This window comes from Canis aureus, chromosome 9, assembly GCF_053574225.1.
Source record: "Canis aureus isolate CA01 chromosome 9, VMU_Caureus_v.1.0, whole genome shotgun sequence".
In the NCBI taxonomy this organism is placed as follows: Eukaryota; Metazoa; Chordata; class Mammalia; order Carnivora; family Canidae; genus Canis; species Canis aureus.
The window spans coordinates 75,783,831-75,794,821 of record NC_135619.1 but is presented as its reverse complement, the minus strand read 5'-3'; the positions used below and the strand labels follow the sequence as shown (position 1 = coordinate 75,794,821).

Sequence of the window (10,991 nt, the reverse complement as noted above, 5' to 3'; positions counted from 1 at the left end):
AGGCAGGATCGGAATCCGCGTGGACCCCGGGTTCTGGCCCGTCTGCTGGATCAGAAGCCTGTCTCTGCGGCCCTGGCCTCTCTCGACCCCTGGCTTCTGACCAAAGCTTCGGAGCCCACCTGCCCTGCGGGAGCCCCCTACGCTGGGGCTCAGGGCTGGCCAGCGGCCCAAGGGACAGCAGAGTGGGACACCTGGGTCCTGCTGTCCCACACCCTGGGGTGCCCCTCCCTGTCCCCCCGTTCTCTCTGCTCCCGGGTGAGCCGACAGGCTGCGGCCGGCCCCTTACACGTCAGCATCCTCGCTGGTGAAGAAGGTCCCCGAGCTCAGCCTGCTGCCCTGCCCAGACCTGCGAGGGTCCCGGGACGGTGCCAGCGATGCACGCAGCCCTGCAAGGCGTCCACAGCCTCCCGGTCCCGTCTGTGCGTGAGCGGCACTGGCCCAAGCCAAGGCCCGGGGGCCGCCGTGGCCGCTGCCCGTGTCCCGCACGGGAGCCCCATAGGAGCAGATACGCGCAGACCCCCCCTGCTCTCCAGGGCTGCCTGGGGGGTTGGCGCTCTGGTCCTGGCCTCACCGCCGCCTTGTCCCGGGCGGGTCAGCCCCGAGCTCGCAGGGCTCCGGGCTCCCGGCCACGCTGCGACGACAGGTGTGGAGGCCACCCAGCAGCCCAGGGGCCATCACACCTCAGCGGCAGCCCGGGAGGCCTGCTCCACAGCGGGAGACCTAGCTTGATGAGGCTCAAGAGCCCCCCCACCCCCCCAGGATGCCTCCACGTGGCTCCTTCTGTGGCCGCGGTGGACAGACTCTAACGTGGCCCTCCTGCCCCTGCCCCCTGGAGCCCACGCCGTGTGATCCCGTCCCCTCGGGAGCGGGCACAGCCCGTCTTTGCTTGCACAAAGGTGACATGCGTCCTTCTGTGATTATGTGACGGATGTCTGTCGCGGCGTCCTCGCTGGCTGATGAAGCAAGCTCCTCGGCCGTGGCTGGTCCTTCAGAGAAGCCCCTGTGCCAGGGCACAGAGGCGGGCCCAGCAGGACAAGCAGCCCTGGGTCACCCGGCCTGCGAGGGCCGAACGGAGCTGGTGGGACAGGTGATGAGACCCCAGCCCCACTCACACCCCCACTGCAGCCTGCGGGGCGCTGAGCACAGGCCCCAGAGAAGGGGTCCGGAGGGGCCGGGAGGTCGTAACGTGCGCTGTCGTCGGCCGCGATGTGTGGCAACGCCATCACGTGTGGAAAAGTCATGCAGGGAACGGACGCCGCGTGGGAAGACTATGGCCCCTGCCTCGGGCACCAAGGCCCGGGAGCTCAGGCCTCGACTGGAGCTTCGGAGGAGGAGGAGGCTGACCCCCACCGGTGTTCGCAGGACACCCACAGCCTCGCATGACAAACCCCGCGGCTTCCTTCCTGCCCTCGTTCATGAACTGCCCGTTCTCCAGGGGATCCCTGCCCCACCCCCTACCTCGGGTGACCCTCCCCTCCAGCCGCGGGCGGGGTGCTCACTGCCCAGCTCTTGCTGCTGCCCCACAGCTGGGAGCAGCCATTCTCCTCGGGGCGGGTGAGCAGGAGCCCCGGGCCTGGCAGGGGTGGGGCAGGCCGCGCTGGGGTCTGCCGGGAGAGCGCCCCAGCCGCGGAGAGGGACGCTGGGTAGCTGGGCGGCGGTGGGACACCCGGGAGCCTCACTCCGCTGCCCCATCTGGGTTTGTTCCCCGGCACTGCCGCAGGAGGAGGAGGAGGAGGCTCCCCGAGGTGGGCCCCCATCAGGACCCCTGTGCTGCCTCCCCTCTGGGCGCGGTATCCCGTGCCCACAGTGCTGGCCACTACCCACCAGGCCCACCACGAGGTCCCAGGGGCCGTGCAGCAGCCCTGCACACCCTCCCCTCTCCAGGACGCGTCCCCACCGGGCTGGGTCCCTGCCCCTGCCCCTGCCCCTGCCCCGGTTCCTGCGGGTGGCCACTGGGCACTGTCAGACAGGCAGAGCAGCCGCGCCCGGCAGCCGTGCGGACACGGGCCCCGCACACGGTCGGGGTGCTGAGCTCCAAGCTGGGGCTGGGGGCCTGCAGCCCACGCGGGACTCACACAGAGAGGCAGGGAGGTGCGTCTGTATTCTGAGGCCCCCCTTTGTGGGTGGGGACGGTGGCTCTGTGGGTCAGGGAGGAGCGTCCCGGAGGGCTCTCCGAGGAGGTGGGGTTTAAGAGAGGCTGGTGCGGAGAGCTGAGGGCGAGGAAGCAGTCTCCACCTGCCAGGGGTCGGGAAGTCCTGGCCCCGAGCAGGGCTGGGAGGATGGGCCGCTCGGAGCCATGACGAGGACGGGTGCGGAGGTGCGGGGGGAAGCAGCGTCCACCGGGAGCCGTGGGGCCGGGGCGCCGCGCGGAGCTGGACCTCAGCCCTGCCAAGCACAGTCCTGGCCCTGGGCTTGCCCGTCCAGGCCCACGGCGTACTGGGAATCCCAGTCCCGTTCAAACAGGCGGCGCAGCTGCTCCTGCACAGTGCGCACCCCTGGCCGGGCGCCGGGCGGCCTCTGGCTGACCACCAGGCTCACCCCCGAGGTGCTGCTGAAGTAATCTTCCGACCAGTTGGAGGTGCCTGGGGGCGGAGATGGGAGAGAGTCCCTGGATGACTGGGCTCACGCGGCCCCTCTGCAGGGCAGCCGTGCGGCCCCGTCGTCCTCTGGGGACAGAGGGGGCACAGCGGCCACTCGGCGCTCGGACGCTGCGGCCGGGGCAGCCCCTTGGTCTCAGGGGGCCGCTGAGCTCGCCACGCGTGGGGCTCCATCCGCACCATCCTGGGACGGAGGGCCTGAAAACCCAGTGCTCAGGCCTTGCCGCCCTCCCCGTGGGCCCGGGTGGGGGCTGCGCTGCTGGCCTGGTCCCTAGAGCCCCGCTGGAGATCCCAATCCCCCTCGGCTGCCCTGGGCCGTGAGGGGTCCCTGCGGCCTGTGAGGGCAGCGTCCCCTTCCGCACCCCGGCCTGGCCTCCACTCGGGGCTCACGTCCCCGTCCTGCGGGTTTGTGAGGCTTCGGGTTGTGAGCACTTGCTGGGCCCCCTCCCAGACTCCAGGGTCCGGGGCCGTGGGCCTGAGCCCGCCACCCGCGGCTGCTCACCTACGTAGGCCGCCTTCTCTGTGACCACGAACTTGCTGTGGTTCACTCTGCTGAACGGGATGTTGGTGTGATTCCTCACGGGCACGATGAAGACTTTCTTGGGGGAACAGAGAGGGGGGAGCGTGTGGGAAAGCGGGGCGCGCCCTCCCCCAGCCGGCCCTGGGAGCAGGTCCTCACCACATCCACCGAGACGCCGGCCGCGGGGTTGCTGAAGGCCTGCAGGGACCGCAGGCTGGGGAACATGCTGGGGTCCGTGTGGGGCCAGCAGCTGACCAGCAGGCGCACGCGCACACCCCTGTTGAAGGCCGCCGCCCGCAGCGCCGTGTCCAGCACCGGCCAGTACCTGCGGGACGGAGGCTCAGGGTCCCCGGGGCTGCAGCCGCGGGGGGCGGGGACTCGGCGGGACAGGGGACGCCCCGGGCCCCAGCAGCAGGGCGGGCCGCCCCACACGCACCTGGCGGGGTGGACGAAGCGCGTGGTGGGGAAGTACTCCATGACCGAGGCGTAGATGAAGTCCTGGGCGCCCCCCATCACTGCCAGCAGCGCTTCCAGGTCCCTGGTGCGGCCGTGCGGGCACAGCACCGGCGGCGACGCCTGTGCACGGGCAGCGGTCACTGAGGGCACTGAGCGCCCCCCGACTGCGGCCCTACCGGGCGCCCACCCTCCAGCGTTTGGGAGCCGGGGGAAGGCAAGAGACGCCACCTGGAGAGGAGGGCAGGGAGGAGGGGGCCTAAACTGGCCCCCCCCCCGCTCCCCACCCCCACTCCTGGTTGGTCGGACTTCCCGGAACGAGGGGGCTCAGCGGGGCCTGGTGGAGGAGCACCCCCCTCGGTGCCGGGCCCAGACCAGCCAGCGGGGCAGCCGCGGAGACGCTTGGCCCTTCCTTCCCCGCGGAGGGACAGAGCCACTCGATGAGCCGGCCCTCCCCGACTTCCTGGCCCCCAGCTGAAGCCACCTCGGCCCCACCGGGCAGCGCGCTAGGAGACTCCCCGCCCCGGGCCGCAGGATGCCCTGCCAGCCCCGTCCCCCCGATGGCCATGGCCGCGTCCTCCCCTGGAGCTGGGCCTGCCCACGCCAGCCTGCCGCTCGCCAGGGGACCACGGCCCCGTCCTGGGCACTGGCTCCCCAGCCGCTGCCCGGAGGCCCCGGCGGGCACGACGGCAGGACGGGTTCCCCGAGGGCCCGGGCAGCCGGGAGAGCAGGGGCATGACGGCCCCTCAGCCCCTCTTACGGAGAGGTAGGCCGTGGTGGGCACCCCGTCGAAGCGGCCCCGGAGGGGCTGGAAGCGGTTGATGTGGGACCAGAAGTTGTGAGGCCAGGCTTTGGGGAGGACAGCCTTTGGCGCCCCCAGCACCCAGTAGGTCTGGAAGGTCTTCTCCAGGTCGAGGGCCAGGTGGCTGCAGTTGTAGATGATGACGCCGAGCTCCTTCACCTGCAGGGACGGGGCAGCGGCTGTGTGACCCCCCCCGCCCCCCAGGCAGAGCGTAGCCCCCCGCCCCCCCCCACCGCGCCGGCCCGCAGGAGTCCCAGCAGACAGGGTGCTCGGCGGAGCTGGGAGGTGGGGGCCCGGGGTGCCCCGCCGGCCTTCAACATTGCCTTCCAATGAGCACAGAGACACGTGTTTGTGAAAAGATAGAAAATGCATAAAAGCCCCAGAAAGCCAGAAATTTCCTTCTTTGCGTCCCTGTCTGGCGACAGACGCGGCTGCCTTTCCCGCCACCGTCCTTGAGCTGGTTTTTATCGCGTTGCTTCTCCTAAAGGGATGGTGCTGTGCGGTCGGCAGGTTTCCCCGGATAAAGACACTGGGACATCCGTCTACGGGGTTGACGTGACGTTCCACGGGGCGGGCGCGACAGCCGAGCGTGACTCCGTAACCAGTGCCACCGGGGTGAAGGCCCCAGAGGTGCACGGGACGCCAGGCCCAGCCCCCGGGGGCGCGGGTGGGGACGGGGCCAGGTGCGCCTCCCTTCCCGGGGCTCGGCACTCACCTGCGTCAGGGACCGCCAGTCCATGTTGGCACTGCCCAGGTAGATGTGCCGCCCGTCCACGACCCAGAATTTGGAGTGCAGAACACCGCCGGTGAGCTTCTCCATGGGCACGTAGCGCACCTGCGCACCTGGCGAGAGTTCAGGACCCCGTGGTCCACCGGCTCGTGTCAGGGTCGCCTTCACGGGCCGAGCCCGACTCTCGCGCCGACGACCCTCACGGCAGTGCTGCTGGGCTCATGCCATCATCGTCCCCACTTGACGGGCGGGGAAACGCAGGCCCTGACGCCCCAACTGGCCCCAGATCCCCCCGGGCAGCCCGGCTCCGGAGCCCGGGTCACCAAGGGCTGCTCCCCGGCTGAGCTTCCAGCCTGAGCCCACCCGCAGGTCTAAGCAGCGGGGCTCAGGGGCGCCCCAAGGCCACGCCAGGCTCTGCCCCGTGGAATACGGCCCTCGGGCTCCCTGGAACCAGCCCCGGCCCCGGGGGAAGCTGACCCAAGCATGCCGCCCTGGGTCCCCTCTGTCCCGGGGAACTAGGGAAGCGCGGGGAGCCTTTCCCCACCTCCCCCAGGCCGCCCTGCTCTGCTCATCCCTGTCCCTGTCCGGAGGCACATGCTTACCCCCGGGGCAGAGGCGCCCAGGACGGCCGGGCACCTACCTCGGGCCGCCAGGACCTGCAGGTCCGTGGACTTCTTGGCCAGCGACCGGCTGCTGGTAGCCACCACCAGGGAGATGTTCTTGTCCAGCAGCTGCTCCAGCTTCTGCAGAAGGGCCTCCCCCTGTGAGGCGGGGCCAGCCGTGAGCGGACTCCCTGCCCGCTAGGAAGAGCCCAGACCTCTCCCGGGAGGCCACCCTGCCCCCCCACGCAGAGGCAGGGAGCTGTGCCCTGGCACCCGGCCGGGCGGGACGGCCTGCAGCCTCCGAGCGGGGTGGGGAGGCCCGGGCATACCAGCTGGGACGACGAGTCGTTGACCCCGATGTCAGCCCCCGTGAGGGACCAGTAGAAGGAGGCCACGTGGATGCTCTCCTGGGCGGCGTCCAGCAGCTGCAGCCAGGCCTGGGCCAGGGGCTGGGCAGACGGGCTGCCGGCTGCAGAGGGCAGGTCCTGGGGGATGCTTTCCACGAGGACAAGCCTGCAGAAGGGGCACATGGGGCCTGAGCGGAGCCCAGGTGCCACCAACCTGCCTCGCATCACCCGTTCCGTCCCTGCTGGCCAAACCGGGGGGGCTCACTGCCAACATGGGGCCCGAGCCCAGGCCGAGGGTGCGTGGGGGGGGGCAAATAGACTGGACAGGGCAGGCCTGAGCCCAGCAAGCCGGCGGGGGGCGGCAACAGCCAGGAGGGAGCAGGGCGGGTGAGGGCCAATCCCAGGCACCGCCTTGGAGAGCCTGGGAGCCTGGGGAGCTGTGGCTCCGAGCGGAGATTTACTGGGGGGCAGGCCCTTGGAGGCGGCCCAAGCTGAGCCCGAGGAAGGGCTGGACCAGCAGCTGCATCTTCCAGAGGCCCGTGTCCTCCCGCGGAGGGACAGCGGGAGGCACCCAGAGGCGCAGCGCTGAGAGCCGCCCCCGCCCCCCATCCTTGCATCGCAGGCTCACTCACCGGCAGGAGTCCTGCGGCAGCTTTGGGGCCTCCCCTCTCGGGGGCTCCCAGGCCCGGCTGGCCCCGTGGCCCCTGGACCTGCTGGGCCCTTCCTCGGGGCACACCTGGCCGCAGGTGGGAGGAAGGTGCACCTGCCACAGGACGTAGGCAAGAGCCATGGCGCCGAGCCACAGCGAGGCCAGCATTCCCAGCACCTGCAACTGGAGAAGGTGTCACCACGGGGCCCCTGGACGCCGCGGGTGCGCCCTACTTCGGGGTGGGCTGACGCAGCCCCTCCAGTGCTGACAGAGACTGTCCCCGGCTCCCCGAGGGGACCAGGCCTGCAGCGGGGCGAGGGCAGGGTGGACGGAGCAGGGCCCAAGCTGCCCATGTCGGGGGGCTCGGGTGGCCTGGGGCCGTCCCTCGGCTCCCCCTGAGCAGGGACGTGAACAGGCGAGGGCAGCCCACCAGTCTGGCTGCTGTCGTCGTGGCCGCTCTGCTCACCTGCCCCCGGGTCCCCCGCGCTGGCCTCTCTGTCCTGCGGGCTGTGGGGCGTGTGGAGCGGCCAGGCAGGGGCCCCGGCGCTCTCTGTGGAGGCCTCAGCACCTGACGGGGCGACCGGGCGTCACCCGCAGCCCAGCCCCGCCTGGGCCGGGACCCCGCAGAGCCTGCTGCCCGAGGTGGTGCCTGGGCTGTGAGGCCAGTGCCAGGCTTCCCTCGGCTGCGGGTGGGGCCCTCTGCCTGCAGCCTGAGGCTGGTATACGGGTGTGTGTGCGTGTGTGCATGTGTGCGTGTGTGCAGGCGTGTGCATGTGTACATTGTGTGTGCATATGTGTGCATGTGTGTGCATGTGCGCACACGTGTGTACATATGACCCCACCTGTGCCCTGTGTGTGCATGTGTGCGTGTGTGTGCATGCACGCAGGTGTGTGCATGTGTGCATGTGCATGCATGTGTGTAGGTATGACCCCACCTGTGCCTTGCGCGTGCACGTGTACATGTGTGCATGCAGGTGTGTGCATATGTACATGTGCATGTACATGTGTGTGCATGGGTGCACGTGTGCGCACACGCGTGTGTACGTGTGTCCCCATCTGTGCCTGCGACCCCACCTGGCCCTCGGGCTGCTCCCCCCTCTCCGTCTCCGTCCCCGGGGGCGTCTGCGTGTCTGAATCTCGCTTCCTTCTTTCAGCCACGCGTGTGGCGAGGCCCGGAGCCATTTCTGCTTTCAGCGGATGGGCCTGTAAGTCGCGGCTTCCCTTCCCAGGGCCGGGCCCCGGCCCCGCTCTCTGCAGGCCCTCCTGGGACCCGGGTAGCACCCCACCCTTCCCATGGCTGGGAGGGCGTGGGGCGGCTGACTTGGGGCCCTTCGCTGCTGTCCCGGGGGGTCGGGGGAGCTGAGTGAGGACCCCGTGGCACCGTGTGGGGGCTCCCCCCGCACAGCAGGACTCTGTCACCCGCCGGGGCACGTCCCCCCAGGGCAGCTACTCCCAGAAAGACTGGGGAGCCAGCTGGGCTGGGCCGCTGCTGGACCCTCCCCGCCGTGACCTCCGATGCCACCACGAGCCGGGCGCCCCCGAGTTCAGCACGCCCCCCTATGCAGTGACTGGGTCACCTGGCTAGCCACGCACCGTCCAGATGTCCACAGGCCTGGGCCGTGGTGGGGAGGGGACCTCGGGGCCCGGGGCCACGCTGCAGGCCTCGTGGGCAGCTAGGCCAGGCACGTGCACCCAGGCTGTCAGCACCGGCCCCGTGGGATCCGTGGTTAGTGTCCAGGCCCCTGGGCTTTGCTCTAGGACTGTCCTCCCTCCCGTGGGACACCCTGGCCTGCCTCGGGGTGGGAGACGGAGGCTGGAGGGGCTGTGTCTGCCCTCAGCCAGAACATTATAGGATGGTGGGGGCCTCAGAAGCCAGAACAGGGACCAGAGCAAGGCCTCAGGGCCTCAAGGTGCTCCTGCACCGGCAGAGCCAGGCTCGGGGGGCCGCCCCGCCTCACCACCCCCTCCGCGGGTTCATCAGGCCCTCCCTGACCCTCAAGAGAGACAGTGGGTGTGAAGCGGGGGCACCAGGGCCTCCTGGGACTGGCCGCTCCCCTGCTGCACCACAGGGGAAAGGCGCCCGTCCCCCAGACCCAGACGTCCCCTGCAGAGGGCAGGTGAGAGCCCTGCGGCCCCACTGGGACTTGGAGCTGTCCTAGCACCTCCCCGACCACCGAGGCCCGGGCACATCCTCTCCTCTCTCGGCCTCTGGGAACAGCACGGGGGCCCGGGAGGCCGGCCGCCCTGGCTGCAGACCCGCTCACTCACTGCAGCGCTGGGGAGCCCATGTCCCTGGGCTGGGGGGCCCGCGGTGGGGAGAGGGTGGCCCACTAGGGATCGTGTCTCAGAGCTGTGGCGGGCTGGGGGACCCGGTGGGGCAGCCGTGGGGCCCCCGGCCATCAGAGGTCATGGCAGGTGTGGCGCTTCCTGCCTGCAGAGCGTGGGGTGCGGCTGTCAGCTCGAGGGGAGGCTCCCGGCCCGGTGGTCCCTGCTGCGCAGACTAGAGGAGGGACGGTGGTCGGCAGGCCCCGCAGAGGCTCTGTGATCCCCTGGGCCCGGGGTGCTGGCAGCCGGCTTCCCCGGCCTTCGGGCTGGCTCTGCCCCTGCGCTGGGCCCCCTGGACTCACCTCGGGGGGTCGTGCCTTGGCGTCCATCTCGCTGCAGCGCAGACTGCAGCTCCGGTCGGGCAGGCTGCCTCCGCCCGAGCCCACCTGCCTCCTCTCTGCAGCCTGCTGCTTCCCCTTCTGCCACTTCCTCTTGGCCCCGAGCACCTCCTTCTGCTCCCCCGACACACATCTGGAGCCTGGTGGGCCAGCGGGAGCGTAGGCCTGGGCACGTTCACCTCCAGATTCTCTCCCCTGGCCCCATGGCCCAGGCAGAGGCGTTCTCCAGCGCAGGCCCGGGTGTGGGTTAGGCCCGGTGCCCCCCACACAGAGCCAAGGAGGCCCGGCTGGAGCGAGATTGTTCATTTCTCTCTCACACTAACCAGGTTTAGGGGCTGGTGGCCTAGAGCTGTGTGGGCTCCACGGCCATGGGGTGCCAGGTCCTCCAGGCCGCTCCTAGGGAATCCCCGCTCCCAATCCCTAGGGTTGGCCTGTAGCCTCGAGGGCCCACAGTGGCTGCTGGAGTTCAGCCGTCACCTCCGTGTTCCTAGGAGCATAAGGGACGTCCCGGAGGAGACATTCCGGAAGTCCCACGGGGCACTCCCGCTCGGGCATCAGGACTTAACAAATACCTTCCCTACAGGGTCGCAACACCAGTACCAGCCCTGACAGTCAGTGGTGCCTTGATATGGCCAGTCATGGTCTGGTTCCCGTCCTCCCGAGGCGAAGGGCTGCAGGCTCCTTCCTAAGGGCACGAATCCCATGGCAGGGGCTCCACCCTCCCCGCCTGACCTCCTCCCTCCCCGCGGAGTCTCGGCTCCTCTTCCTGCTACCTGGGCCCTGCGAGTGAGGGGGGGGCGCTCGTCCTGGCAGGAGTGCGGTCGGGGGGGGGGCTGCCCCGACAGCCACGGGTTCCGCTGGATCTCAGCTCCCCCACTAGTGATGCTAAGTCTGCTTGTTAGTACAATGCGCTTGCTGCCTTGCCGGCGCCCGGACCCTTACCGACCTGCACCCGCTGGTGCCCGCGCCGCCGACGCCTTCTGAAAGAAGGTTCCAGCTCAGCCGAAACGTGGCAAGGGCTATCTTGCTTCTCTTGCTTTTAATTTTATTATCCACTCCCCCAGCCCCCAGCCCCACCGTTTTATCGCGACCCACCTGCCATGTGCACGTCCGTTTCCGGCTATGACATCACGGTTGATACTTGGAGATGCTGCAAAATGCCCACCACGATGGGTTCGGGTGGCACCTGTCATCTCCAGGTCCGGTACTGTTCGTCGTGGCGAGGACGGGGAAGACATGCCGTCCTGGCCACCTCCTAGCACACGGCCCTGCGCTGCCACCCCCGCCCGGGGATCCCCGGACGCCCACTGTGTGTCCCCGCTCCCCGCCCCTGCGCCCGCCACGCCCGGCTCTGTCCACGAGCTCGGGTTTTACAGACTCCACACCTGGGCGCCTCCCAGTCTGCGGGGCTCAGCTCCCTGCACAGTGCGCCCTCCAGGTCCAACGGGGGCGGGATCCCCTCTATCTCATGGTTGAGCGGCGTCCCACAGAGTAACAGTCCTAACGCCACTACAAACAATGACACTACGAACTGGAATTTAAGATTTCTCTGCAAGGTCTTTCTCACGATTATGTCTGACCAAGGATGTAAACAGCAAGCACCGTGTTCTAAAGTCAGTCTTTCTTTT

General features: G+C 69.7%; 1 protein-coding gene across 2 annotated transcripts; it reads right to left on the bottom strand.

The window, feature by feature from the left end:
* Positions 1-2,082: 2,082 nt before the first annotated feature.
* Positions 2,083-9,681, bottom strand: PLD4 (phospholipase D family member 4). 2 transcript variants are annotated; one of them, XM_077910820.1, is made up of 10 exons: positions 9,328-9,681; positions 6,684-6,883; positions 6,034-6,217; positions 5,743-5,863; positions 5,088-5,215; positions 4,331-4,531; positions 3,554-3,693; positions 3,277-3,442; positions 3,100-3,196; positions 2,083-2,582 (listed from the first exon to the last, which is right to left on the bottom strand). In XM_077910820.1, the coding sequence occupies exons 1-10, from the start codon at positions 9,667-9,669 to the stop codon at positions 2,380-2,382; spliced, it is 1,782 nt and encodes a 593-aa protein (XP_077766946.1). In that variant the 5' UTR covers positions 9,670-9,681; the 3' UTR covers positions 2,083-2,379. The 2 variants fall into 2 exon arrangements, with proteins under 2 accessions (XP_077766946.1, XP_077766947.1); XM_077910821.1 differs by having other exon boundaries at positions 6,684-6,877.
* Between the last annotated feature and the right edge of the window lie 1,310 nt (positions 9,682-10,991).

Coding starts and splice junctions, on each gene's coding strand:
- PLD4 (XM_077910820.1), bottom strand. CDS start 9,669: ATGAACAATCTCGCTCCAGCCGGGCCTCCTTGGCTCTGTGTGGGGGGC. Junction 3,694..4,330: donor CCACCACGGCCTACCTCTCC/GTAAGAGGGGCT, acceptor GCCCGTGCACAG/GCGTCGCCGCCGGTGCTGTG. Junction 2,583..3,099: donor AGAGAAGGCGGCCTACGTAG/GTGAGCAGCCGC, acceptor CTCCGCCCCCAG/GCACCTCCAACTGGTCGGAA.